The 25,761-nt window shown below is 35.5% G+C and overlaps 1 protein-coding gene across 34 annotated transcripts in view; it reads left to right on the top strand.

The window, feature by feature from the left end:
- The first annotated feature begins 797 nt into the window (after window positions 1–797).
- Window positions 798–25,761, top strand: part of CEP128 (centrosomal protein 128) — a 175,805-nt gene continuing 150,841 nt past the window's right edge. For 13 of the 34 annotated variants that reach the window (XR_014956074.1, XR_014956072.1, XM_085582238.1 and 10 more), the window contains exons 1-11: window positions 833–922; window positions 2,051–2,090; window positions 3,543–3,700; window positions 5,049–5,135; window positions 6,543–6,669; window positions 7,598–7,794; window positions 8,835–8,926; window positions 9,609–9,681; window positions 16,405–16,521; window positions 23,295–23,381; window positions 24,859–24,933. Coding sequence is in view for 32 of the 34 variants with exons in the window: in XM_085582238.1 (XP_085438364.1) it covers window positions 836–922; window positions 2,051–2,090; window positions 3,543–3,700; window positions 5,049–5,135; window positions 6,543–6,669; window positions 7,598–7,794; window positions 8,835–8,926; window positions 9,609–9,681; window positions 16,405–16,521; window positions 23,295–23,381; window positions 24,859–24,933 (1,140 nt within the window). In the remaining 2 variants the exon portion in view is untranslated. Of the gene's footprint in view, window positions 985–1,096; window positions 1,298–2,050; window positions 2,091–2,476; window positions 2,564–3,542; window positions 3,701–5,048; window positions 5,136–6,542; window positions 6,670–7,597; window positions 7,795–8,834; window positions 8,927–9,608; window positions 9,682–16,404; window positions 16,522–23,294; window positions 23,382–24,858; window positions 24,934–25,761 lie in introns of those variants that run through there. The other 21 variants (XM_085582262.1, XM_085582254.1, XM_085582264.1 and 18 more) reach the window with 19 other exon arrangements.

Here is a 25,761-nt window from a genome sequence, read left to right as displayed (position 1 = left end):
AAACTGTAGTGGGTGCATCAGTATAATCATATGGCATTGAAGCACGCCTGCTGTATTGTGAACTCCTCAAACAGTCCTGCAGGACAGGAATGAAGGTAGACACTATAGCTTGCCAGCCACACCTTATTCCTGTGCTCAAAGGCCAATGGCCACTGCCTGGAGAGGATTCCATAGGCAATAGACATACTATGTAGCTCACTATATTTACCTCTGGCTGGAGTGCTCACCTATAGGTGATCAAATATTCCAGCGACTGTTAGCTCTGCCCGAGTTTCAGAGGCCCAGGAGACATTTCCTGTAATCGGCCACAACACTCTTTATCCCTTTTCTCTCTTCAAGGCCAGTCAGAGTAGCAGTGTGTAATATTTGGTCATTTTTACTGCACACAAGGGAAATGGACACAACATTTGGGAACAGAGAAATGGGTGGCTTAAGGAAACAAGAGAAAGTCAAGAAACAGGAAGGGAGCTGCCTCCTTGTAAGAAACAGCTGCTCTCGTTTCCCCAGCCGTCAGCCTCTGCTGGGAAGCGGAACACACTCGCCGGCTTTACCAGCACAACAGCTTTTGTTTCTGCTCTTCGCAGTCATTTAGCTGACATGTTTGTAAACACCAATGTGTATTTCATAAAGATTGCACCAAACAACGTTCATAAACACCGGGTCACTTGCGGAACCTCCCACGCTGCCAGCAGCGCTCTCCGCAGGCCCGGCAAGGCGGGACCTGCCGGGACCTGCCCGTCCCTCGCCGCGCCGCCGCCGCAAAGCCTCTTGGGAGTTGAAGTCCCGCGCTCTGCCTTTTCCATGGCGGGTCCGCGGCTTCTGGACTCCGAGTCCCATGGGGCGCTGCGGGGGGCCCGGCGCCCGGCCCGCGGCCCCGGCAGCCGGCGGCAGGGCGGCTAGTTCAAGTTGCCATAGCGGCGAGGCGAGGTGAGGCGGGCGGGAGGTGCCCGGGGACGGGGCGGCCCCGCCTCGGAGCGCTGTGCGGTGAGGGCCGGGGTGCGGTGAGGGCCGGGGTGCGGTGAGGGCCGCGCCGGGCGGTGTGCGGGGCCGGCTGTCCGGCTCGGGGCGCCCCGGAGGCCCGGCCGGCGGCGGCCCCGGCGCCTTCTGCGCTCCACGGGCCCGCCTGGGCCAGAGAGCCGGGAGGCTCTCCGAGCTGGAGGCGGGTGTTAGTGAAGTTCCCTGCGTGCTCGGCAGGAGGAGGGTTTCCAGAGGGCGTTACTTGCTTATTTACAGTGCGAAGGAACCGTTCTCTGTGTCGTGATGCTGAAGTGTGCTGGGAGCACGGTGTGACAAATTGGTAATAAAATGTGGTACTGATCCCTTAAGGCACGATGGTGAAATATCACCATATGGGATCACCTTCCCGTCTTTTTCCGGGCTCAAATACAAACACTAAAAGAAAGGACTTTTCAGGTGTCATGTTGTTCCTTTCTGAAATGATTATTATATTTTTTTTCGTAGTGCTCAGTCTTAGCTAAAAGGCTTCAACCATTCCTTTAACACTAAGTTAGTTACCTAGTGATAGATTAGTCTGTGTGGAGCTGAACAAATAAAATACTTGAGGAATAATCAGCTTGTGTACACTGACTTTATCTTTTGTTTACTTGAGCTGGAGAGCTTGATGTTGAGATTGTCAGCTCTACTTACCTGGCAGATCTCAAAATGTCCTCAGTGAAGCTGAAATGCTCTGGTTCCTACAGGAAAGGAAAACAGCGAGTACTGATGCTTTTCATCAGCTCAACAAAGGTTATGATCTGCTTGGGTAGAACTAAAAACCAGTAAGAGCCACATGATTCTTCCTGTCAAGTAGCTCATATGATCATGTGTTGAAATTAGTGTAGCCTTATGGAAAAAGTGATAAACCTTTTTTTTTTGTTTGTTTCAATTGATAGGCAAATGTGCATATAGAACATTTCTACTAATTTCCACTTATTTGTGATTTTAATTTTTTTTAATTTAAAGTGAAACTTGCATAGTTCCTTTAAAAATGAGGATATTGCCTTATGTGAAACAGCTTCTTCACCTTAAAAGTACTTGTGGTTCCTTTTAGGTTGCTCATGACAACCAAGAGGAATGCTTAACCATAAATAGTAAGTTTTCTTCAGACAAAATATTCTCCTTATCCTGTGCTTTCTTTTATTTTTACCTTGATTACTGACCTTTTTCTGTGTTTTGACTAGTATGTACCTTAATGGTCCTATTTTAGGACAATTGAAAATAAACCCATTAATCTTTCTTGCTGTAAATCTTTATTTCCCTTTTTTTCCTTCAGTCTTTGCTTTTCAGTAGTTGGGGCTCTTATGGTTGGGTCTACTTCTTTGTTGGGTTTTGTTGATTTTTTTTTTTTACCAAATTACAGTAAAGTCAATATTATTCCATGTTATTGTTTATACCAGTGTTGTATTTTATTTTTCTTTGTCTTTGAAAATATCCCATGATTTCTGTTTCCCAGTGTTTAGTGTTTATTCTTTTTCAGTCTCATTAAGACTTCATTGCAGCTGACTAGAGTGAGGCGCTGGAATAAAGAATTCTGATACTGTCAGTAAAAATGTGCTTTATTGAGGTGAGATAAGAGGAAAGATGAGGTAAATTCACCAGTTCAGAAAAAAGAAGGAATACTGATGTACTTGAGCAAAGACTGAGCACGTTGATTTGTTGTTCTTTCATGTTTGAAAAGTTTTTATCCAAGTCTAGGGAACACAATTTACAACCTTTTAAAAATTAAATATAAAGATTTGGAAAAACATCAAGCTGCCTCCAGATGAAATACAATACAATATAATATTTGAATCCATCCATGGTTTCTTTTGGAAATTTCAGCTCTCATGGCTGGAAGAACATCATCTTTACTGTGACTTTTTTTTTTTTTGTTGACTACAGGGGTTCAATAATTTGCCAGTCTATTTCTTCTTTCACCAAGTCATTCCATGACCTTAAGGCAAACTGCTGCAGTGTGTAATAGTTTAAGAAAAAATTTCAATCTAGCCTACCTTTTGAGGGTTGTTATTTTAATCAGTTACTATGTGACTTCACTATACTAGGCACAGCTGTCTGTTATCTTACTGATTTCACCCATATGATGACTGTTGATCTATTTTCTCTCTATCTTGCCATCCTTGAGATTTAGCAATCCCCATTATGAAGACATCTTAGTGAGTACTGTGAGGTAAAGGAGAGTGGTTCTGCAGACCAGGAAGATTGATAAAATATTGATGTCTTCACTCTGTGTTTGGGGAGGAGAATTTGCTTTGGGCTGTGATTTGATCATGGGTACTGAAAATTTGGAAACAGTGAGATTGCATATTTTGATTTAATTTGCTCGCAAGAGGCTCTGCCTTTTGACCCATTTTGTCCCTGCTTCGTAGTGTGAACAGAGGTAATAACTGAGGAGCAGTTGGAAGATCTGCTTCAAAAGTACATCCTGCTAATCCAAACCAGAAAGGCAAATGTAATCTGAGTTTGAAGTTGCTTTGGGAATATTGTACAAGACTTCAGTTACAGACAGGAATTAACATGTTACTTTTTCTGGTCTTCCTGCCTAGGCTTCATTGTACTGATGGCAGATTCATCCAGTGATTCAGACAACTTACTTACGGGTCGGATTGGAAGGCGGCCTTTGAGGGCATCCCACAGCAGAGCTCAGAACTATGGTGCTGAGGAAGTTACAGAGAAGATCCATACTTTAGCAAGCACTTTGCAGGTTGTTTACAAAATACAGTTTTAAAGTATTTATAGAACCTAAATTTCTGTAACACAGGGTCAAATTTTCATTTCTAAAGTTATGGAGTGTACTGCACAGATGGGAAATATTGCTTTCTGTGCAAACCAAAAATGGTTTTGGGAAATTTATCATACTGCTTTTGAGCTGAAAGTTCTTGGCTTGTTGCACTTTTGTACAGCTGCTATTTCAGACAGTAATAGAATGTTGTTAGAAACAATGATGTGTCGGGGAATACTATTTATAAAGTTAGCAAACTGAATAAGGGCAAATCAGCTTTGTTAGATTCTCACAAACAGTATGAAATTTTCTAGCAGAAAGTTTCTGCCTTGTCTTGGTTCTCTTTGTACTGTGTAAAATTTCCAAATTTCTGATAAATATGTAAGTGGTCAATTGCTTCAGGATGGAGCTTACATTGCAAATATTTTCTAGATGTGAAAAACACTGAGAAAAGCGTTATTTCTAAACTTGTAAGAGAGGAAGAAAAAGTGAAGGGTGCAGAGGGAATATCTGTTTTGCAAGTGGGAAGAGACATTTAGCTATTCTGACACCATTAGTTCTTGAGAATTTATTCCCATTCTTCTCTAGCTGACAGTTCTGAATACCTGGAGTGCATGGGTGTATGTTTTATTACGTATTGTTTGGCTAGCAATATTTTTTTTCCTTTTAATAGATGAGAAGAGAAAAATCAATATAGAATGGTAAATTTAAACATCAAAACTACTTATCTGGAAAATAAACATCAACCTAGAAAAAAGATAATAATACGAATACAGTCTGACTACTTTTAAAAAGGGATTCTTTGGTATTCTGATTCTGTCAAACCTGTTTCTAGCTGCTCTTCTGAAATTCTGATTTTAAGCTAATAGCTTTTTATGGACTTTATGCTTTTTTTCAGCAGATCTTCCATCCGATCCAGGTGTTTATCTGATCAGAGAATATTCATGCAGTGTGTTCACCTTCAAAAACTTGTTATTTCTCACATAACTATTCTTTTCTACAAGCAGGTTATGTTAAAATCATTGGATTAAAAAGGTTTTGCTACACAATGGCTGAAACTTGAAAAGACTTCTTATTTGATGCTGAGGCCTTACTGTTGTACTGAAATGATAGCATTTGGTTTTGTTTTCTTCTTCATTTTCTTCCCTTTAGGCATGCTGTGCCCCTTCAGATTCTGGTTACTTGAATAGGATTTTGAATGCCTAAACCCTTTAGAAGGGGTTTGTGTTTTCAATTTAATCTTAGAAATCAATAAGAATAAAGACAACAGTAATGTTTGATTAGAGGAAGTTTCTGTTTTGACTTTTTTCCTATAATTTTTTTATTTAAGGATACCAACAGAAATCTAAGACATGTTGACCATTTGCTAGGACAATACAGAGAATACAACAAGGAACAAACCAAAGCCATAACAACTGTGAGCAACTTTCAGTTTATCTTAACTTTTTAGGTATTTTCCATTAGTAGAATTCATAGCTGAAAACTTGGCATTAATGGACAGAATATATAAGAAGTTAAGTAGCTGTAAACAAAAACTTTTAATATTTATTTGAGCAAACTAAATCATAATATATTTATATGTTATATAATGAAATTCTGACAGGTTTTGTAGGCTTCTCTGGTTTATAAACACCCAATAGATTATGTTATGGTACTATGCAAAATACAAGATGTGTAGCTGAAATAGAATATTAGTGAACATGTTTCTTTTGCAGGAAGAAGTGATACGACAAATGCTGAATTACAGCAGGGAATGAGATTGTGGTCATACTGGTGTAGCCTTTTGTCCTGTCATTCAGAAACAACAGTTTCTGGATCTGTTGACCAGCTTGCTCTAAATTACAGAAAGGATGAAAATTCGAAAATGAGTCTTCTCATTTTAGAAACTCAAAACTCCAACTTCTACAAACTTGAAAACAGGTGTCTTAGAGAAAACAAAAGAAATTAGTGCTGCTAGGCCAAGAGAGGTTTACAATTCGGTTACAAACAAGCTGTAGCAGGTGCTGCCTTGAAACAGATATGTATGAAATGTAGACTATTTTACATGTGAAGGTAGAGAGTGGAGAAGCAAATGTGTGGAAAAGAAAGCTTGTTTTTTTCAGAGAAAGAGAGCCAACACTGTATAATTCTGCAGGAGTAAAGCATCAATTAATCCATTGTTTACAAATTTCACTTAGAAAAAGGAAAGCCTTTATTTTGTGCATAGTCAAATAAAGGTGTAACAAAGCAAGTGGCTAAGAGCCAAAGTTAACAAATGTAATTATAAAGAATGAGATGTAAGTTTGAAAAATGAATATCTAAGTTTTGAGTATAGCTGGTTCTTTATTCTTAAATTGAGAATGGCTTCCTTTTCCTGGAAGTGAAACTTCTAAAAATAGAAGTTTCTGTAAAGCTGCTTAGGGAAATTTGATAGCCATGTAAAATTGAATCCAGGTAGGGCTGATGGAAGAATTCCAGTAAAAAAATAATTTCTTTTAGGTTATTTTTTGAATTTTGTAGAACTGTTAATGAGCATTGCTGGCAAATAGTTCTTATTTTGGCTGTAGGAGATAAACTTTTGAATTTTCATGGTAGTGCACCATGTGGTGCACCACTGTTTTAAGAAACTTGATATTTGAAGCTGCCAATGTTGGAAGCGTGTTTTACTATAATTACAGGAATGTGATATATGAGATATTGAAGAAAAGCTGTTATTAATTCATAGCTGTACTTGGCTTAAGAACAGCTTCTATTCTCTTAATGACTTTTAGAAAAATAACATTTTCCATGCTTTTTGAAAAACAAGTTTGTGTTCATATTTCAATAAATTACAACTTTTCTACAGCTGAAAGAAACACTGCAGCAATCTATAGGTCAATTAAGGAGCCAGCGACTAATACGAAACTCTGGAATGAGAAGTGCCTCTCTCTCAAGCTTATATCCCAGTGACCTGGATGGAGAAGGAATATCAGGTAAAATGCTTAAAGGGCTTGAGTATACTTGAGTTATGTCATATGGCTGTGTTATGCAAAGAGGAAATTAAGAAAAATGTGTAGAGGTAGTCTGATGGAAAGCCATCATTGATTATTTCAAAGAAACTGAGTTCAGAAATTTGGGAGACATGCCTTAAGTTATGCAGTTGTTTATGTGGTAAATTTTTCCAGCTTTCTGTTTCTGTTAGTATTTTTTGCTGATATCCCAGGAGATGTATATGAAACGTTGATTCTTTCAGCTGAGGAAATTAATTTTCCACTGCATGAGTTGTAGGTGCATACAAGTTAAGGCTAAATCCAAAAGATATTGCAGCTTCTGAAGCTTGCTTCACAGCAAAAAGGGAATTTAAATTTTAAATGCATGTGATTATGGATGTTTGGAAATGGTGGAAAAGAAAAAAACAGAAATTATTTATGACACACAAAAGAGTAGGGTTTTTTTTCCGTATATGTCTCAGAAAACTCATTATATTTTTGGGAAAAGGTATGTTTGGGAGGAGTATTCCTTTGAGAGGTAATATTTAATATATTTCAGTAAAAAGTTCTAAAAATTTCATTTCTGTGCAAAAGCTGTGAAATGTAATAATTTGAAGGTCTGATAGATTCACATGGAGGAAAAAGTGGTTGGTTGGGCAAATAAAACTTGAGGAAAAACTACTCCTTGGAGAAACAATTCCTCTTTTTGGAATACTTGTATGTCAGAGATAAGAAATGTTTAAATTGAAGAAGAATCCCGAGGAGAGCTGAGAGTCATATGCATGATATGTAATTCAGTAGTTTTGTCTGTAAAGTGACCTAGACGGACATTGTCAAGATGAAAGAAGCATTTCTCATGAAGCAAAATGAAAAATATCCCATACAAAATATTGTCTGCCTGCTTATTTCTTTCATATCATATCTCCTGCAGGCAATTGCCACTTCCTGCCCACTTCTCCTCTCAGGGATTATGGTGACTCCCAGGGCAATAAACACCGAAGGTCCAGATCTGCGAGTGTCCGGTTTGTCAGTGAGGCAGATAACGTGGAGCAGGTACAGAGCACTAATGGGAGTTGCTGTTCCAAGCAGGCAATGTGTGGTCACCAGACTGCTTTTACATTAAATGAGGTGATTTTGAAGATGTAGCTAAGAATGTTTCAGTTATGATTTGTGCTTTCAATATTACCTGCTTTTTTCATTAGGCAACCACCTCTTGTATTTGTCATGAAGTTTAATGCAAACTTTTAACACATTTAAGTCCCTCTCCTTCTTAGCAAATACATTTTGAAAACTCAATGTGTTATTTCAAAGTCTCTCAGGTCAGGTTGGAATTTCTGGTTAATCACACAGGAGTGGTAGTAGTGCCTGTGTCTGAATGTTGAGGGCAGTCAGCTTGATTGAAGAAGATCTAGGTTTAAATCTAGGACACAGCCATGGAATTATTGACAGCAATAGGTTGCATTAGATGGATTAACTGTCACTTTCTATCCCATGAAGAATGAATGACCTATTCATTTTTTATTTGCTCCTAAAACTTAGATGATAAATTAGGAGCCTGCTGAATGGGGAAAATTGGAAGTTTTACAGAGGATAGTATATATATGGTTATGTTTTTTGTTTTTTCCCCAAGATCTAAAAAAAGAGTGTGTAAAGTCTTGGGCAAGGTAAAATACCTATTCTTGGTAGTTGCTGAATACATTATACTGTTCTGCTTGTTTCACTTCAAGTTCTTATGTAATCTATTTATAGTAACATAAATAGCTGGGCAGAACTTTGTTTTACCAATAGTAATAGCTAGTAACATGAAATATGTCTCTCATGAACATTACTTGTTCAGATATTTCAATTTGCTTTGCATTAGGTTAAAGGGTGGTATAGTGTCTAAGCTCTGAACCACAGAAAAAAACCATAGGAAACTCGGTTTAGCAAAGTGCTGAAAGTTAAACTACAATGAGCAAGTATTGTGAAGGGTGGATTGAAATGGAAGTGCACAAACCTCATCCAATCATCCAGGCTCGGCTATAGTTCATGGAGGTTTTATTATTTTTTAGGTTATTTTTATCTGCTGTATTTTAAAAGGTGTGTATATGTGTAGATATGTAGTTTTGGAATATCATATCAAAAAGGGTTCCTAAGCCTTAGCATAATTTGTGTACTTCCATTTTCAGCTGCATTCTTTCCACCAGTCTCTTCGAGATCTCAGCAGTGAACAAGTTCGCCTGGGAGATGACATCAGTCGTGAGCTTTCAAGAAGAAATCGGTATACACAGACTATAACTCCATGTGAAGAACAGTGTTGGAAAATTTCTTCAACTCTTTTATTTAAAAAAATAATTTTGGGGAGAATGAGGAATTGTGCAAAATGTAGATGAAAGCAGGATTATGAACATAAAACTGCTTGTTTTATGTTGTCTTCTGCAGTATTTATAAATGTCAATAACACCTGCTGGTTCCAATTTGTATAATATATGGGGCTTTTACCAGCTTTTTTACATGTGTGCACAAAATGACAAGGACTAGGGATTTTTTTTATTTCAGCTTTGCTTCTAGTTTGTTCTTGTTACTGGAGTCCCTTTAGGGCAAGCTCTTCTGCAGACCATAATGTATATAATTTCTCAACATGTGGTGCTTTGTTCAATAACAGGAGTTAGACTGTTAATTCCTAGTAGGAAAGGACTGTTCAAAAGGACTGTGTAGACCTTGTACTTGTTGACCTGATGCTTAGATGCACTGTTTCTTTACTTGAGGAATGGGAATGCTTTTTATCATGAATTTTCCACTTGAAGCTTATTTCTAATTATGCTATAAATTATTATCAGCAGGCTGTAGAACAAAGTGAAGTAGCAAAAAATTCTGGGGGATTGTTGCTGCTTAAAATTATCATAGGTGTTACTTAGCTTCTGCACTGTAGAATATTATCTTACTTATATTTTTCTATAAAGGACTGATGCTGAATTAAGAAAGACTCTAGAAGAATTGTCTGAAAAGCTTACTGAGTCCCAAAGACAAGAAACGGTGAGTGTGACTAACATGAAAAGGATTATTTAAATCTAGTGTTCTAAACCAGATGTGGGCTTCTAGTTTAATGTATGTGTTGGAAATTGGTAGGACATACTGATATGAACATGATCTTATTTGGGCTGCTATAGGTTGTTGAAATGTTACCCTTCGATAATGAAATCAACAAGACAAGTTTTATATTTCAGGTACTTGTTTTAAGTACAATTGTTTTACAGGTGTGTGTATTGTGAATTTTTCTGTTTCAAAATTCACAGCCTTGGAGAAAGCTTCTTTTTAACTTTGAACATTGGTTTGAATGCTGTTATAATTGTTGAAGGTACCTTTGGAAAGATACAAGCTTTCCCATATTATGATGATAAATACTATTGTTTCTTCTTCCTCCATCCCTTCCTCCCTGTTCTTTTCAATCTTTATCATCTATGTAGAAGGAATCTCTTTGGGCTGCTCTTCTCTGGAGGCTTCCTGACAAAATGTAGCAAAGGTGGCAGGACAGCCATGACAGTCTTTTCTTTTTTGTCTCCTGTATCTGCTGGAAGCAGACTAACTGCAGTTTGTTACTTAAATCTGAAAGATATCTGCTATTGAGATCAAAGTCAAACATCATATTGCTGTAGGAAGCAGAGAAGTTGAGAACCACCCTAGTATACAGTACGTGAGAATCCTGTAGATAATTCTTGACATATAAGACTTGAGTGTATGCTTTATGTAAGCATTTACTGTGATACTAATAGCAAAGTTGGCTTTTCAGAGTAAGTGTTATATGTGCATATTTCCCCATAGGTGATTCATCTTGCTCTAAAATTGTATGAATTTGTACTAAATGCTCTGTCAAGGGTTGTAGTGATGTGTTTGTCACTGATAACAATATCATTGGCATGGACCACTTGTTAGTACCAGTAGACTTAATAAATATACTTGTGTAAATTCCTGTCTCTAGATTAAGTTGGACAGTGATTCAAGAGACTCTATATGTGCCAATTATATTCTTGATATGATAGGGTCAATCAGGGAAAGAAGACTTGCCTTGTCAGCCTTTGTAGAGAAATATGATGGTGTTGTCTTTGTTAGAATGTTAATTTTGATTTCTCCTAGTAGCGTGGTAGGATAAAGTAAGTTTATCTGATAAGGAATTCTTGATACTTGGAAAATGCTGTGTTTTTCTTGTAGAAGACTTCTCAGTATACTTATTTTTTCTCTTTCATGTATCAGGAAATTAGCAAATTCAGTTTTAACCAAGGTGGTTCTCAAGCAAATAGCTTCTACAAGTGCCTACATTACACCTGTTCAGTGCCATTGTGTGAGAGAAACAAACCTTCCTCAGTTCTCTGGAATGGAGGCACCCAATATCTGTTCATTAATGAAAGAAATAAATAGCTCTTTGACCTCCTACAGTAGGGTTTCAAGAGAAGAGAGAGAGGTGAGGTATAACAAGGAAGTCTTCTGTAGTACATTAATGGTAAAGGCAATATCAGAACAGTAAGTCTCTTAGTTGGGAAGGAACATTATTATGCAATAAAGCTATGAAAACTGAAATATTTACTGATATTCTTTTAGTGAAGACACAAGTGCTGCAGTAAGCTGCAGTGAGATGACTTTTATGTGTAAGACTAAAAAGAATTCAGCTGGAATATTCTCCTTATTCCTGATTACTGACTTTATGAAGAACATCATAAAGCCAGATGGAAAGAAGACTGGAAAGAGGAGAGGGGGAAAAAAGAAAAAGGGGAAAAATAAAAAGAGCCACTAATTCAAAGACTTCCTTAAAAAAATAAAAGAATTCCTTGGGTTCAGTTTGCAGAAGAAAAAGGTCATTAGGAAGGATCTAGCCATGTATGGTGAATGGCCAAAAAGTGGAAGTTTAGTGTACAATATAAGAACAGAAAGTCATCTAATGATAATTCTATAAAATATAAGCCTAATCACCTGTGAGTTAGGAGCTTCTTGGTCTGGAAGTGATCTGTCTGTTTTCTGCAATGAGTAATAATCCCTCTGTGGATTTCTTTTTTGGAACTTGTCTAGTCTTTGTTATAACTTGCATGTCTTTATGATCTTGTCTTATAGTAAGGGGTTCTCAAAATAGATTATATATTGTGAGAGGAGCTGCCACTTTTTTGGTGATCTATTTTTTGGGAGTTTTTTGGGTATTTTGTGTATTTTCTGTATTTTGGTTAACGTGTTTTGTCTTTGGGTTATTTTGTTAGTTGTTGTAGAGTGTTTATTTGTTTGGTTTTTAAATCTAACTAATTTTTTACCCCCAATTTTAACTCGGGAGATTGTTCAGTTTCTTCAGGGATTTTTTGGGACAAAAATTCTGACTTAACGCACTATTGTGTCCAGCCAATTCCTCACCACTTATAAAGCCTAGTGGTAGCAACATTGTGCCCTGCTGCTTTACCACTGCTCTCTGATCCTAGGTGTGGATCCCTTGCCCAAAGCGTAGCGATTACCTGATGAGGCTGGCAGAATCAGTGAGATGAGGTAAATGCAAAAACGAGGAATTTAGTATGGATATTAAGAATAAAAATAACTTGTGGTATGCATCGCAAAGCATGAGATTAGAGTGCATGTAGCAGCTAGAGTCTGTTATTGTAGATATTTGACATCCTTTAGTATGTGTATGCATTTAGGAATGCTCCTAATGAGATTGCTTAATACAGAATTGATTGTCATTGGTGAAAGTGAATTGGGTAAGAGAAAACACTTTTTTTCTCAAAACTTCCTTATGCAAAGTTGTGCAGGAACTTTTGTCCTTAGTACCTTTAGGCTTGGGAGTATTTATCACCTTGAGCTTTGCCATCCTTGTATTTATATTCTGCTGTATGATTTTTGGCAATAAATTGTGAACTTGAAGTCTTGATAATTTCACAGGATGAGCTCACAGTAGAAACATTCTTTGCAGTACAATGTCCTTAAGTATTTTTTTAGAGACGTATATCTAAATTCTTACAGTTTGGTACATTTGGAGCTGTTTGGAAATTGTCTGTATGTAGATGTGGGATGATAAAAGTCTAAGTTACTACAGTTATTCTGAATCACTAGTTCAGAATTTATTTTTTATTAGAGTTTACGATTCTTAGAGCCTTTTTGATGCTGGATTTGATTACTTTAGGATTCATACAACACAATCAAAGCACAGTATTTTACCTGTAAAGAGAGCTTTTCCATGCCAGTATAAAAACCAGATGACATTGAAGGTGGTGACTTGCACATAAGGTTGAGTGCCTGTTTCAAGTCAAGCACTCTCCATGGCATTGTACTGGAGAATCGATGTGCAGTTTTACTAAAAAGCCTTTATGGTTCTACAGCTCTCTATATCAAAATCTCTTTCTTAGCTATACATTTTGTGAGATTCCTTAGTTCTTGAAAAGGGTTTGGATGTTGGCTAGTCAGGCATATAAGCCATCAAAAGAATATTTACTTGCTTTATGGTTATATAAGATAGCCCTCTTAGATAATTTGTTGCAATTGCTTGGATGGAAGCTCATCTCAAATAGCACAGGATGCTGATCTTTATACTTAAAAAACAACTTCACCAGAGCACAATTTAATTAAAATTAAGTAGATGCTTAATTGAGATGGTGCTGTTAAAAAATGATGGCAGACTGTCTCTGGAAGAAGACAGCAATGTCAAGTGAAATGGTCTTAAATGGAGTTACTGTGGTTATGATACCTCAGAGGGCCAGGACTATTGTCAGATGAACTGTCCCTCAGAAGATCTGGTATAGGGATTTTTGGTGCTACGCAGGTGACTTGTAAAAGGTATAACACATTATAATTTGCCACGAGGGAAAAGTTTAATAATATTTAAAGTTATATCTCTGAAAAAAGTTTGCTCTTTTTGTGATTTTAATACTCCTGTTTCAAGTATGCATTGATGATAAAATGGGTTATAACAAAAGCAGAAGCAAAATCTGTTGAAATAAATTTCTAGCAGACTTTTGCTCTAGAAATAACAGTGGAAAGCTGAAAAACAGGGCAGAAATTCAGTAAGTAGGATGGTGCTTTTTGTACAGTAAGCATCTAGCATCTTCCACATGATTATATTTAGCTGCCGTGACTTAAGTGTCACCCTGGTTTTAAAAAGGACATTCTGTACTTCGTGCTTAATTGTGGGGGAGGGGAGGAATTTTTGATAGCTTAATCTGTTTTCATAGATTTTGCTGCTACCTGAAAGCTGTATGTGGAGACGCAGCTCTAGTGTCATCATTATTATTCAGCTAGTCTCTGCTGCTAAAAATGCATGCTTGAAATCACATTCTAATATGTTCTGAATGCAGTAATTTAATGCTAGTATTTAATGTCATTGTGTAGAGCCTCTATATTCTTTGTACTGTCCTTTGGTGAAGCACTTGTCTACACTAAGATTTTTGTTAACATTCAGAGGTGAAGGTACATACTTTCATGGTACAAGTGTTATTCTGAGTCAGGGTCATTTGGGACAAAGCAAGACGAGTATGTTTTTACGTTTACTCTGCATGTACTACTTAATATATTGTTTCTAATTATTTTTTTTAATCCCTACTGTTGTATCCCACAGGCACTGTGACAATCTTAGGAAGGTCAGAGGGGCTACAAAAACAGGGGAATTAATTCTTGTGTGAGATTAAAGCCTTGCTGAAGTGCAAAGGTGTTACTAATACCATACCAATGTACACAGTATGGGAAAAAATAGGAGTTATAAGCAGCATCAAAATGTTTGGTGGTTTGTGTTGGTTGTGGGTTTTTTTTCTTATTAAAAGAGGGTTATGTCTGTAGCTGAAATTTCCATGACAAATGTAATGATACATAATCCATTTTTTTTAGTACCTTGTTAGAAATAATACAACAATTGTATTCTGTAGTGAGTTGAAACAAGTCAGAGGCAAGGCAAATCACCTCATGAAGTTACTTTCTTACATGTTCTGTGTTAGTGATAATTTGTGATGAAATCTGAACTTTGCAGGAATCTAAAGCCTGTCTAGTGCTGCCTCGTGTCATGTTATCTGCTGTGCATGCTAGACACAGGACAGTGAAGAAGTTGCTGAACTCTCCTTTGGAATGTCATCTTTGGGGGTGATGTTACTTTTGAATCTTCTGTCAAGTCAAAATTGTATTTTTCTTTCTTAATAGTGCATTATAATTAGTGCACTAAATTAATGCTTAATAGCACTAAAGCTATTAAGAAAGTACTTAATTGAAAAAGGTGCATGAGAGAGCTGAGAAAGTTTCTGTCTTCAGAAGCACTTAGTCAAAACTTAAAAAAAATGTTAAAACATTACTGTTTCTTTATGTTAGATATGTATGGGGAAAAAGATGACAGCTTATTTCCTTGGTTTCAGCAAAGATATAACAAGTTTAATGAGTGTTATTTTCTGTTCCTAGTATACAGTATCATTGTTTCTGTTAGGTGGAGTATTTTATGAATTCTGAGAAGTAACACTAAGCAGTACTTGTCAAAACAAACATTGCAATGTGGTCTTTATCTTTTTTTATACATTAGTTTTTAGTAAGTAATTTTTCTGGATTTTGGCTGCAGAGCTTTCATAACTTCATGCAAGTGTGTGGTTTGATGCAGTACCAGGCATCTCTTGATGGTTTTAGGAAAAAATACAATATTCCAGACTGTAAGCTGACTGTTCATCTGACTGCATAAACAAGAAGTGTTTTCTGAGAGAAGTATTCTGTTGTAAAGAAAGAGTGTTTTGTTCACTAAACCTTGTGAAATCCAGATCATAAGTGTAGCCTTAATTGTCTTTCTGTTACTACATAAGTTGTGTTGCTCATGGTAAAATTTCCTATCTGTGCATATGCCTAGTGCTAATAGAAGATTAACATAGAAAGATGAGAACTTATTCACTTCCACATACATAAAACTAATAGTCAAATGGTGTTTTATTTTTTATCTCTTTTTCTCTCCATCTTTTTTTTTTATCTAATTATAATTTGATAATGGATATATTGCTTTCTAGTGATTTAAAATAATTAGTTTTAAGGTAGGGAGGAAATGATACATAAATATTTTTCTTACTAATCTTTAACAAAATAAATTTAATTTGTTGCCTCAAGAGGGTGCTGTCTGCTAGCAGCTTGAATTGAAAAAGTGAGGTAATTCTGGTATTCTAGTCTGATTGAGTTTTTAGTTCATAATCCAAGTTGCTTTAATAAACCCCTGTTGTTGTTTGTATTAGTTTCTACATGGATTCACAAAAAAAACTGGAAAAAATAGCTTAAAGTGATGTAATTATTTTGTGGTGTTACAGTTATGCTCACGTATTCTTGTTTACTACTTTTTACTCACAGATTTTGGATCATGAAAGAGGCAAATATTGGTCTGTTTTGCAGGCTGGAGATGTGAAAGAAATGTCCTTCCAGAGGTTAATTGGGCTTGTGACAGAGAAGCTAAGACTTGTGTATTGCAACTTCACATTAGGCTGCTCTAACCTTGATAATTAGATATGTAACCCTTGAGTAGAACCACCTCTGTAGAGAAAAATATGTATACACATAAAGGAGAATACTGCCAGCAAGATAACAGTTTGGTTCCCTGCTTGAGTACTTTTGGAGTAGACTGCTATAACTAGTTATTTTCTCTACAATTCTAGATCTGCTTTAATAAAATATAAATTATGTTCTCTTTTCATTTTGTCCCATAATCTGTGTACATTTTTGCCATTGATATTTTTACATGTATTAAAAGGCACACTAATTTCCTACAGCATGGGTTTTTTCCTTTTGAAGGTATCAGAACGAGTAGAGAGAAGACTTCAGGAGATAGAAGAAGAAATGCGTGCTGAAAGACAACTGGTAGAAAGGCGCCAGGACCAGCTGGGACATGTGTCTCTTCAATTACAGGAGGTATGCAAACAAAAGCTTCCCGTGTATTTAGGATTTAGTTAGGAATCTGTTGCGTTTGTGAGCCTGTACCTGTCAAATTGGGAAAAATGCTCATATCTTGGAACATGTTTTAACTCTCAGTCCAGCTCACATTGTTTTGATGACCAGATAATACCGAGCACAGTCTCAGTCCTTTATTATACTGTCTTGACTATATTTAGACCTTTTTGGTAACTGCCACAAATCTTCTAAGAACCTACCCCTATGCCCTATGCCCTGAAAACCCAAGCAAACAAAAGCAAGTAATTAGCTGGGTTTTTTCAATGAAAAGGTTTTATTTTCTAAAAGGTAAACTTTGCTTGCTCATGCAAGCAAATATAATTTATTTCAACAAGCAGTCTAAAGCACTGTAGTGGCCAGACAACTTTTCACTGCTTTTGTTTTATTCAACTTTTGTTTTATTCAATACTTGATGAAATATAAAACACTGTTTAGGAGACAAATAGAAATGTTTAGCATATAAGTTAAAATTTGAGACAGATGTTAGCTTTTTTTATTCTTGTTTTAGAAAACATAAGAAAAATACTTATTTTTGATTTTACTTCTGTTTCAAAAATCTGTGTCTTAACATAGTGTGACTTTTTATTTCACTCCACTTAAGATATGATTTGCAATGTTATCTCTATCTGTACAATAGAATACTATAATTGAGAAGAAATATGCAATTCCTTGATTTTTACTCTTAATGTTTGCAACATAGCTTTTGGCAGGCTTTATACTGTGCAGTGTTACTGAGGAACCTTGCTCATGATGCTATGTATTTCATATTTTATCCTTTTAAAGGGATGATATCTTGTATTCTCGAAAGATACATTGACACTGCCATAGTTTCCTTAGAAAGAAAACTTGAATTCAAGTGAATGAGTTCAAATGTAGTTCAAAGAATTTTCATATGATGTTTCATAGATCATGTGAATGATCATAGTCAATGTGATCATGAGCCTCCAGGCTGGGTGCCTTTATTCTTGGTAACTCATCTTTTGAATTTCATGCAAAAAGAATATGAAATAATAAGTACATTCTACACCTTCTTCTCCTAAGATGTCCAGATGTAAATTAAGATGGCTTAATAGTTTATTTTGTAAATTCTACTTTATTTTTTGTAAGTTATTTTTCCTGAGGAGCCCCTTTTAAAAATACAATTTAAGTTGCTGTATTTTAGAAAGAATGGACTTGAACTACCTTGTGTACTTTTGCGTAGCCTAGTGAGAATAAAGTAAATAAATATTTTGCTACAATTGTTATTTAGATAAAATATGTTTCTGTATAATTTTGAGCTTGTTATTTTGTTATTCTGTTTCTTGTCCTTTGTTATTCAAATTGTGAGTTAGATGGACTCCAAACTCTGACAGTGGCCTCAAGTCTTCTGGTAATCACTGCACAGCCATAATGTTCTATTGAAGTGCTTCTGTTTTCATTTATTTCTCCAAGATGCTTCCCAAGTAAGCTTACTGGAAAGGAGGGTAGTGTTTGGACTGAGTTTTGAAATCCTGTCATTAATAAGGCGTGAATGATTTATGAGAAATACTATTTAAAGCATTTGTGGCTGTTTAATGATATAATTGTTTCATTAGTTTGCCTGTTACACATTTCAAACAAAATTAAATTTTACTTTTGCATGTTATCAGTAGTTGCTCTAATTAAGAAATCGTATGAAGTTTGTGAGGATTAAATGCTATTTTTTTTTGAGTGAAGTGCAGTGCCTGTAACTGACCACTACTTGTCAGTATTTTACCGTCTTAAGAGAATCACCTTCCTAAATTGCAATTATTAAATTATATATTTTCAGGCTCTAAAACAACATGATGATATGTTTATTTTGGCCTTTCTCTTGCCTGTCTTTTCTTTCTCTCAGTTTTTTGTATAATGTGCAAACTTCTTATTTGTGTTGTAGTATTATATATTACTATAATCATAGACTGATTATGAACCTGGAAGATATCTACGTGTATACTCACCATTAAGAAAGCTTAACATATAAAATTTTGTATCTTTAAGTTTTAAATTTGAATTTTTGTTTTGAATCTTTAGCCTTTCTATGCTGTGTATAGTTGTTCAAAAACTATTTTCTTTATATTTTATGTATCTTTTACCTTACAGCAATTACTGAAAATTAGAAAATAGCAATTAGCAAACAAATTCATGCAAATCATGCATAATAATTTTTTTCCATATTCCTGATATAAGCATGTTTCTGATTAGAAAGAAGAGCAAATATTCTTTTCTTGCCAGGGCTATTGACATGCATACATGAATTGTTTTAACAACTTCATTTGTTGTGTAAATGAAAACTATTTTGAGATTCCTCAGTGCTTCTTTTCCTTTGAATATAAAGATATCATCTCCTCTTATTTTTGTTTGCATTTTTACATCTGTTTTCTAGAATAAGATCCAAGTATCATTCTTAAAAATGTTTTCTTTGCATTCTTTTCTGTACATTGGGTGTCCTGGATGGCTTTACAAAATTCTGTGCTTGGCTTCCTAGATTTTGGTGGAATGTGTTCATGCTTGGCATGCTTTAGGTAAACAGAATCATCTTCATTGAACCTTTTGAATCCACTGAATGTGGTAAGGCAGTGACTGCAGTTATGTCTTAAGCTAACAACTTGGGTGGACCAGGAAGCATTTTTTAACTTTTTCCTAGTGCAAATGTATACTTAGATTTTGTTTGCCTCCCACTACAAATAGCATGAACTGCAAGAAGCTGGTGGACAGAGAGTGGGGTAAACTGATTGTCAAAAGTGTTATTGAACATTGTTTTTGCATATCTTTATCACTGATCTATTTAGACAAACATAAACTTGATCTGTGCTCTGAGCCACCTGGATATTTTAGTGCATTGTTGATACTTGCTCTTTGGCTCTGTGCTATGCCACCTCTGGCCAATGGGTTCTGTTTGGATTGCAGTTTGAAGCTGACTCTTGCTTGGAACATGAGGAAGTCTCATGCATATCTGTCACTGATATAGTTAGGTAGTATCTTTTTAACTGCTTGGCTGGTATGTTTAGGTAGCATGCTTGGAGCCATGCTAATCACTAATGTAGCAAGCTAGGAAAAGTATTTTCGTTCAGATTAAGATGTGGTGCATTTTTGCCTTATTTTAAATTATAGCTTGAGGCTGTTCTGCTTGTATGTTTGTGATAGTATGAAAAACTCACTGATGAGTCTCACTTTGAAAGAGCAAGTTTCAGTTTGTGGTCACACAGCTTTCAAAAAGTCTGTTTTTATTTAAAAACACAACACAGCAAAACCAAACTGAGTCCAAAACATAAACCCTAAGAAAAGTTAGTAGACTTAAGTTGCTGTAAAATTTACGATTTGCTCTTGAAAGGTTATCATATGTTGGAAAGATTGAGAACTTGAGTTGTTTCACAATCATCCCCATAGTTTTTCTCATAGATAATTTTTTCTTATATATGAAGCAGTAAGTTAAGATTTTGAAGTTTTGGGGTTCAATAGATCCTGTGTGTATGTAGGTGAGGTATGCTCAGTTGGGGTATGCCAGTTACGTTTGTATTCTAATGCTGTCTTATGCTAGTGAACTCTGTTTCATAAAGATCTGTAACAATTGCTCTCCTTGGTGAAATCAAGAGTTCATCTAGCCTGACCACGTAGTGGGCAGTGGAACGTGTAGCTGGTCCTTCCCAAAGCCGTGCTGTGTGGACCTCTGTACGTGGAAGTTCTGTCTCCTTGTGGCCTCCTGTATACCTGCCTCCTCCAAGGCCTCATGAACCCTGTCAGTCTCTTTCAGACTGACCTGGACACTAATGCTGCTGAGGAGGATCTTGGTAGGAGAATGCTGTTGATTGTGGGCCTGTTCCCATTCCTTGGTGCTTCAGCTTCTCTGGACAGTTTCTGCCTGCTGTTTGGGAGCCATCAGGGAGGAGTGTGTGTTTGAACTGTTGTCCTTAGCATCCTTTTCCTAGTTCCCATTTTTGACATTTGACTTCCTCAACCCCTTCTTTGGAGACAACAAATAAAATCAAAGCATCAATTGGATCTTTACATGTTTTTTTTTTTTTTTTTTTTTTTTTTTTTTTTTTTTCTTTTACCCCTCCCAAGAGAAAGCTTATCTAGTACTCTTTAATGGAGAAAAAACGAGTGTGGCCCAAAACAGCAAGAGAGAATTATTTAAAAAGGAGTGCAGAAAGGAGGCAAAACACAGAATTAACTTTTACCTCTTAAATTTTTGACTTCTCACTAACAGTTGACATTTGTCTGGCTGTGGGTGACCAGATGTCTCCATTTCCTTATGACATTTTGATTAACTACTTAACTGGCACCTACTGGTACACTGCATGTTTCACAGTCCAAGCAGTGCACATGTAGTATGTTTCATTTACTGTAACATTACTTTTTTTTTGCAGTATTTTGACTCTGGGGTATCTATCTCTCTCTCTTTCTATATATATTAGCTGTTATTTTCCTTAAAATGATGTGGCTATGGGATATTTTTACAATATGCAGAAAATAGAATGGAAGATTATATTTATAGCATCAGTTACAGTAAAGGATGCATTTGTTTGAAATTATTACTATTTAATAGCCTGAATATCAGTTGGTGAGGTTGAAATGGCATATTTATTTCCATGATTTCTTCTGGAAATTAGGGCATACTACTGATGCAGAGATATATTTTGCTTTCAGCAGGAATAATCCTTGAAAATTTTAGTAGTAGTCATCACTCCAGCCCAGCTGTAATATTTTCTTTATGATTCTGACCTCTCTAGCCAAAGCATGCATATTTGGTACTATGTTAATAATTAATTTAGTGCCAAAAATAAAGTTGGCCTAAAGTAGACTGACTATAACAAAGCTTCTATTTTTGCTAGTAAAACTGATGGCCAGTTGCAGTTAATGGACATCATATATTCCAAGTAGGCTGTTCTGAACTGACTTCCGGTCATTAAAAATAAAGAAAAAATTACAAACCAAAACAAAAACCCAATGAACTTGGGTAATGCAAAAACAACATAAGCTAAAGAGATGATCTTAGACTTTTGGTCATGTTGCTTTTTGGGACTTCTCCCAAGGACCTTTTTAAGTAAAATGTGTGCAGTGTTGAGTTTTATAGTTGACTGGAATGATAGATTTAAATACTGAATACTTAGGAAAGTACCTTAAATGTGTTAGTCTTCTATTATCTGATTAGGGATCAGTATGTCTAAAATTATTGCTCTTGAGGTGACATAATATTTTCAATGGAGTAGTTATGATTCATGTCTTCATGGTCTCAGATTTTAACGTAAGCTGTTCAGGCAGAAGAGTAATCCAAGCTATACTGAAACCCTTATGTTTTCTGAGGTGAGGTTGTAAGAGGGAGGTAAGTATATGAAGCCATTTATTTTCTCCAGAAAGCTAATTTTAAAGCCAAAGCTTCTAAAGCTGAATGCCTGGCTTCACTGAAGTTGATTAATATCTTGTATTCTGTTTTCATACACTGAAATTGCTCTTCAGTGTACAGTGAAGAGAAAATGAATGAATGAAATAGCACAACTTATAGGGACAAATTTCAAGGAAGTTAGGAGATTTTCCTATAAATGTAAAATGAAAATGCTGCTTGGGAATGACAGACTGGGAAAAAGAAATTTCTTTCTGGAAAGGCTATATGTTTTTCTTGTTGTATTAGCAAGTAATTATGGAAGGAATAGATGTACTTATGCTTCAAGATATGGGATAGAAGTACAAGATTTGTGCTCAGGTACCTAATTAATTGATTTGTGACTAGTGTGAAAAATGCTTGGTAATGTTGTGCAGATAAAAACTGTGATTTATAAACGGTTCCAGAAATTCATGGCAAATTATCATCACTATATGGCTACTGATGTCTTTCAGATGATGTTTCTAAGTGATATTTAAAATGACCCAATGATTTTGCTATGGTTTGAGATTTCTAAACTTGGGTTGTTTATGTTGCAAATATTACATGTTACTAATATCTGTCATGTCTAATGCTTCCTTTGCTAGTGATTGGCTGTGTTTTGCAAATAATGTTGGTTTGCAGAGGGACAAGATTTTGAAATTGGTATTTAATGCGCTTTTATTTTTGTAAGATGGTTTAGAAAGTGTACACATATGATTTTAAATACCTCAGTCTGAGAGGGAATGGGAAAAGTCTGCATGAATTTGTTTTATTTCTGTTATTATTGTCAAGGAAGGGCACGTCAATGTTGGTAATTTTTGATCAGGAAAGTTTCAGTTGATTCAGTTGTAGTTCTGTGGCTTTAAGCATCTGTCCAGATTCAGAAGAAATAACCTTTTTTTTTTTTTTTTTTCTTTTGACTTCTAACACAACCTTATGGTAGCGTTTTCTTGACTACAGTGCATTGAATTTCATAGCATGCACACTTTATATTAGAGAATATATTATTTTACTCTGATATGTGCACAGCTAATCTGTAGAGGATCTCTTGAGCCTTTTAGACTTCAATCTAAAGGTGTTTGGGGTCAACTTGAGAGTCTGGAGCTCTATACATCGGAAGGATGTTAGTGCTGCTTTAGACTTTGTGTTTGTCCCTGTTCTCTGCATGGGTGTGTTTATGTATGCATGAACTTATATTTGTCTTTTCATAACAATATACATTGGCTCTACATGGAAATACTAGATGCAGACAGAAAGCATTTGTCTAGATCTTCTTAAATATATCAGCAGGTTCTTCAATTTTACCAACCTTGGAATGATGGCTTCTGTAAATTTTGTGATGAAGTTTACAATATATTTTTCTCCTCTAAAGGTTTTAAGGAAGCAAGATGTTAAAGCAGATGAAACAGAAGAGCTCATGAGAAACAAACTTGTGCAATATGAAAGTCAAAAGCACCAGGTAAGACTTAATTTTTCCTTTTTGCTTGGTTTTAAATGAGTGTGTAGTGTAATCTGTTACAGTATATGCTTCCTTTTTCTGAGAAACCAGCAGAACAAAACATTCTTTAAGAATTCAAGGAGTGGGATTTTTTCTGTATCAGAGATACTGTGAATATAGCTATGCTCAGCTTGTGTCTCTCCTTCAAAACTGTTCAGTTGTAATATGTTACATCTAATGACTCTTCCATCCTGCCAGGCAGACAGATTTATAACTTGAGCATTATCTTTGGTATCTTTCTCTATTTTGTCTCTGAATTTGTATGTAGTCTGCTGTTGCTTATTTGCAGCATATCAAAGCAGCTTTTCTTCATCCCTGCAGCTAACTTATGCTGGTGATTTTGCACCATAGTTATTATTAAGTACTCTTACTGAACTGTTGCCATATTTCACTCTTTCTTTTCATAGAAAACAAAATTTATTGTATTTTTTATTCTAGCAAGATGTTAGTGCTGTATTACACTTTGGCTAGTTTTCTTTCCACTTGCATCAAGTTTAGCATCTTGCATCGGTGTACCCCCTTATGCTAAGCCTTTATGTAGTGTAGTGTTTTATGTAGTGTTTTACGTTATGTTGTTCTCTTCATTCCCTTAATGTTGGTCCTGTTTACTTTGCCCATTTTCCAGGCTTTCAACATCCTCCTTGAGATTGCTATCTCAACAATAACAATTTCTGCTGTCAAAACCTCTATTTCCCAGTGTATCTTTGAACTATTTGTGGAAGAAGTCAAAAAATACTTTGGCGCTTTTGCTTTCATTTCTTTTTTTTCTTTAAATGGTCATTGGTTTGATGACTATTTCTGATTACACATTTGGAATTTTATGTTTTTAGGCAAATTTCAGTTTTATGAAATTCAGGGCGCTTCAATTTTTTAGTAATCTCATTTCCAGAATAATTCAAATACATCATCTTGTACAAGACAGAAACCCCACAGATTTTACCAAATACAGTTCTGCCAATGTGTGTCATCTTTAACACTTCTAGGAATAAACTGTTTGCCAAAGGTGACTTAAAATATTTAGTCATTATTAGTTTTGAGTTTGAAAGTCTGTTTCAAATCTAGGGACAATGTTTTTGAAACTTTGTTAAAACTTATCATCCTTTTTTTTTTACTTTTAGCCCAGTAAAAATTTGCATTTGTCATTTTGTTTTGGATAATATAAATTATTTTGTATCTTTATGTGATATTGAATATTGTACAAAAATGATAGACTGTAAATAAAATTCTCTTTATGTAATTTAAATAAATATTGCAGGGATTTAGTACAGATGAAGGTTTGCTTAAAATTTTGGACAAATAAAAATACTACGTATATTATACTGCATTTTAGATAGATGCTTATATGGATGAATTTGTGTCAAAATTAAATGTTAAAACACACTTTTATATTATGATGCCTACATTGGTTTTCTTTCTTCATCATCATGTGAAATGAAAGCTTGAGCAGGAATTGGAGCAGTCCCGGAAAAAGTTGAGTGAATCTGAAGGCAGTAGAGAAGCTCTTTTGCATCAGGTAACTGCTTTAGTGTGATAAAAATCCTAAGGTTTTCATATTAAGTTGTGTCTGATTCTTTTTGTTTAATATTCTTATCTCATCTTCTGATAACATTGTTTTATGAAGGAAGAAATGAGATATAGGAAGACATGTTTAAGTGTGTATAATATGTGGACTGAGCTCGTTATAATTTTTCTGCTTTCCAAACTTTTATGTGTATATGTTCATATATATTAATTATAGTAGTGATAGTAATGGTATGTTTTCAGTCCATAAACACATTATGTGAAATATACATTCATAACATGCTTTAGAACTACTCCTGTATTAGTAATCATTGTTCTGCAATGCATGTGCTATAATTGGTGAAATCAGATAAATAAATGACCTAGAAGTATTTGCGACATTGTAACATGCAATAAAAGCAAATAAAGAAATACCTGAAAAAGTATCTAAAGTGTGCTTTAATCAATAGCTATTAATGCATTTATGATTAAGTTTAAAATTTGTAGGAGTTTGGATTATAGCTTTAGAAAAAAAGTCCTTTCTCCTAAATATCTTTCTTTTGAGGGGCTAGATAAAAAAACTGAAATAACTAGGAAGGGGGCAATTGGCATTCTCATCTTTTAGCATTAATTATCTTTTAGCATTAATTATTTGACTTGTGTATCCAGCAGAAGCTTGAGTTCGCTATGTTGTTACTGTACTGAATTAAAATAATTGTGAATGGAATATAGGGTCATATGAATTGGAGGCATTTTTCTTCAACTCAGCTTTAACATGTTGGGTTTTTTCTAAGTGCTATACTATATATGATAGGAAAAATGTGAAGAGCTCCTGTGTTTT

This window comes from Lonchura striata, chromosome 5 (genome assembly GCF_050655825.1).
Source record: "Lonchura striata isolate lonStrDom1 chromosome 5, ASM5065582v1, whole genome shotgun sequence".
Taxonomy (NCBI): domain Eukaryota; kingdom Metazoa; phylum Chordata; class Aves; order Passeriformes; family Estrildidae; genus Lonchura; species Lonchura striata.
The sequence above is the reverse complement of the archived record's forward strand: the minus strand, read 5'-3'. Positions and strand labels throughout refer to the sequence as shown.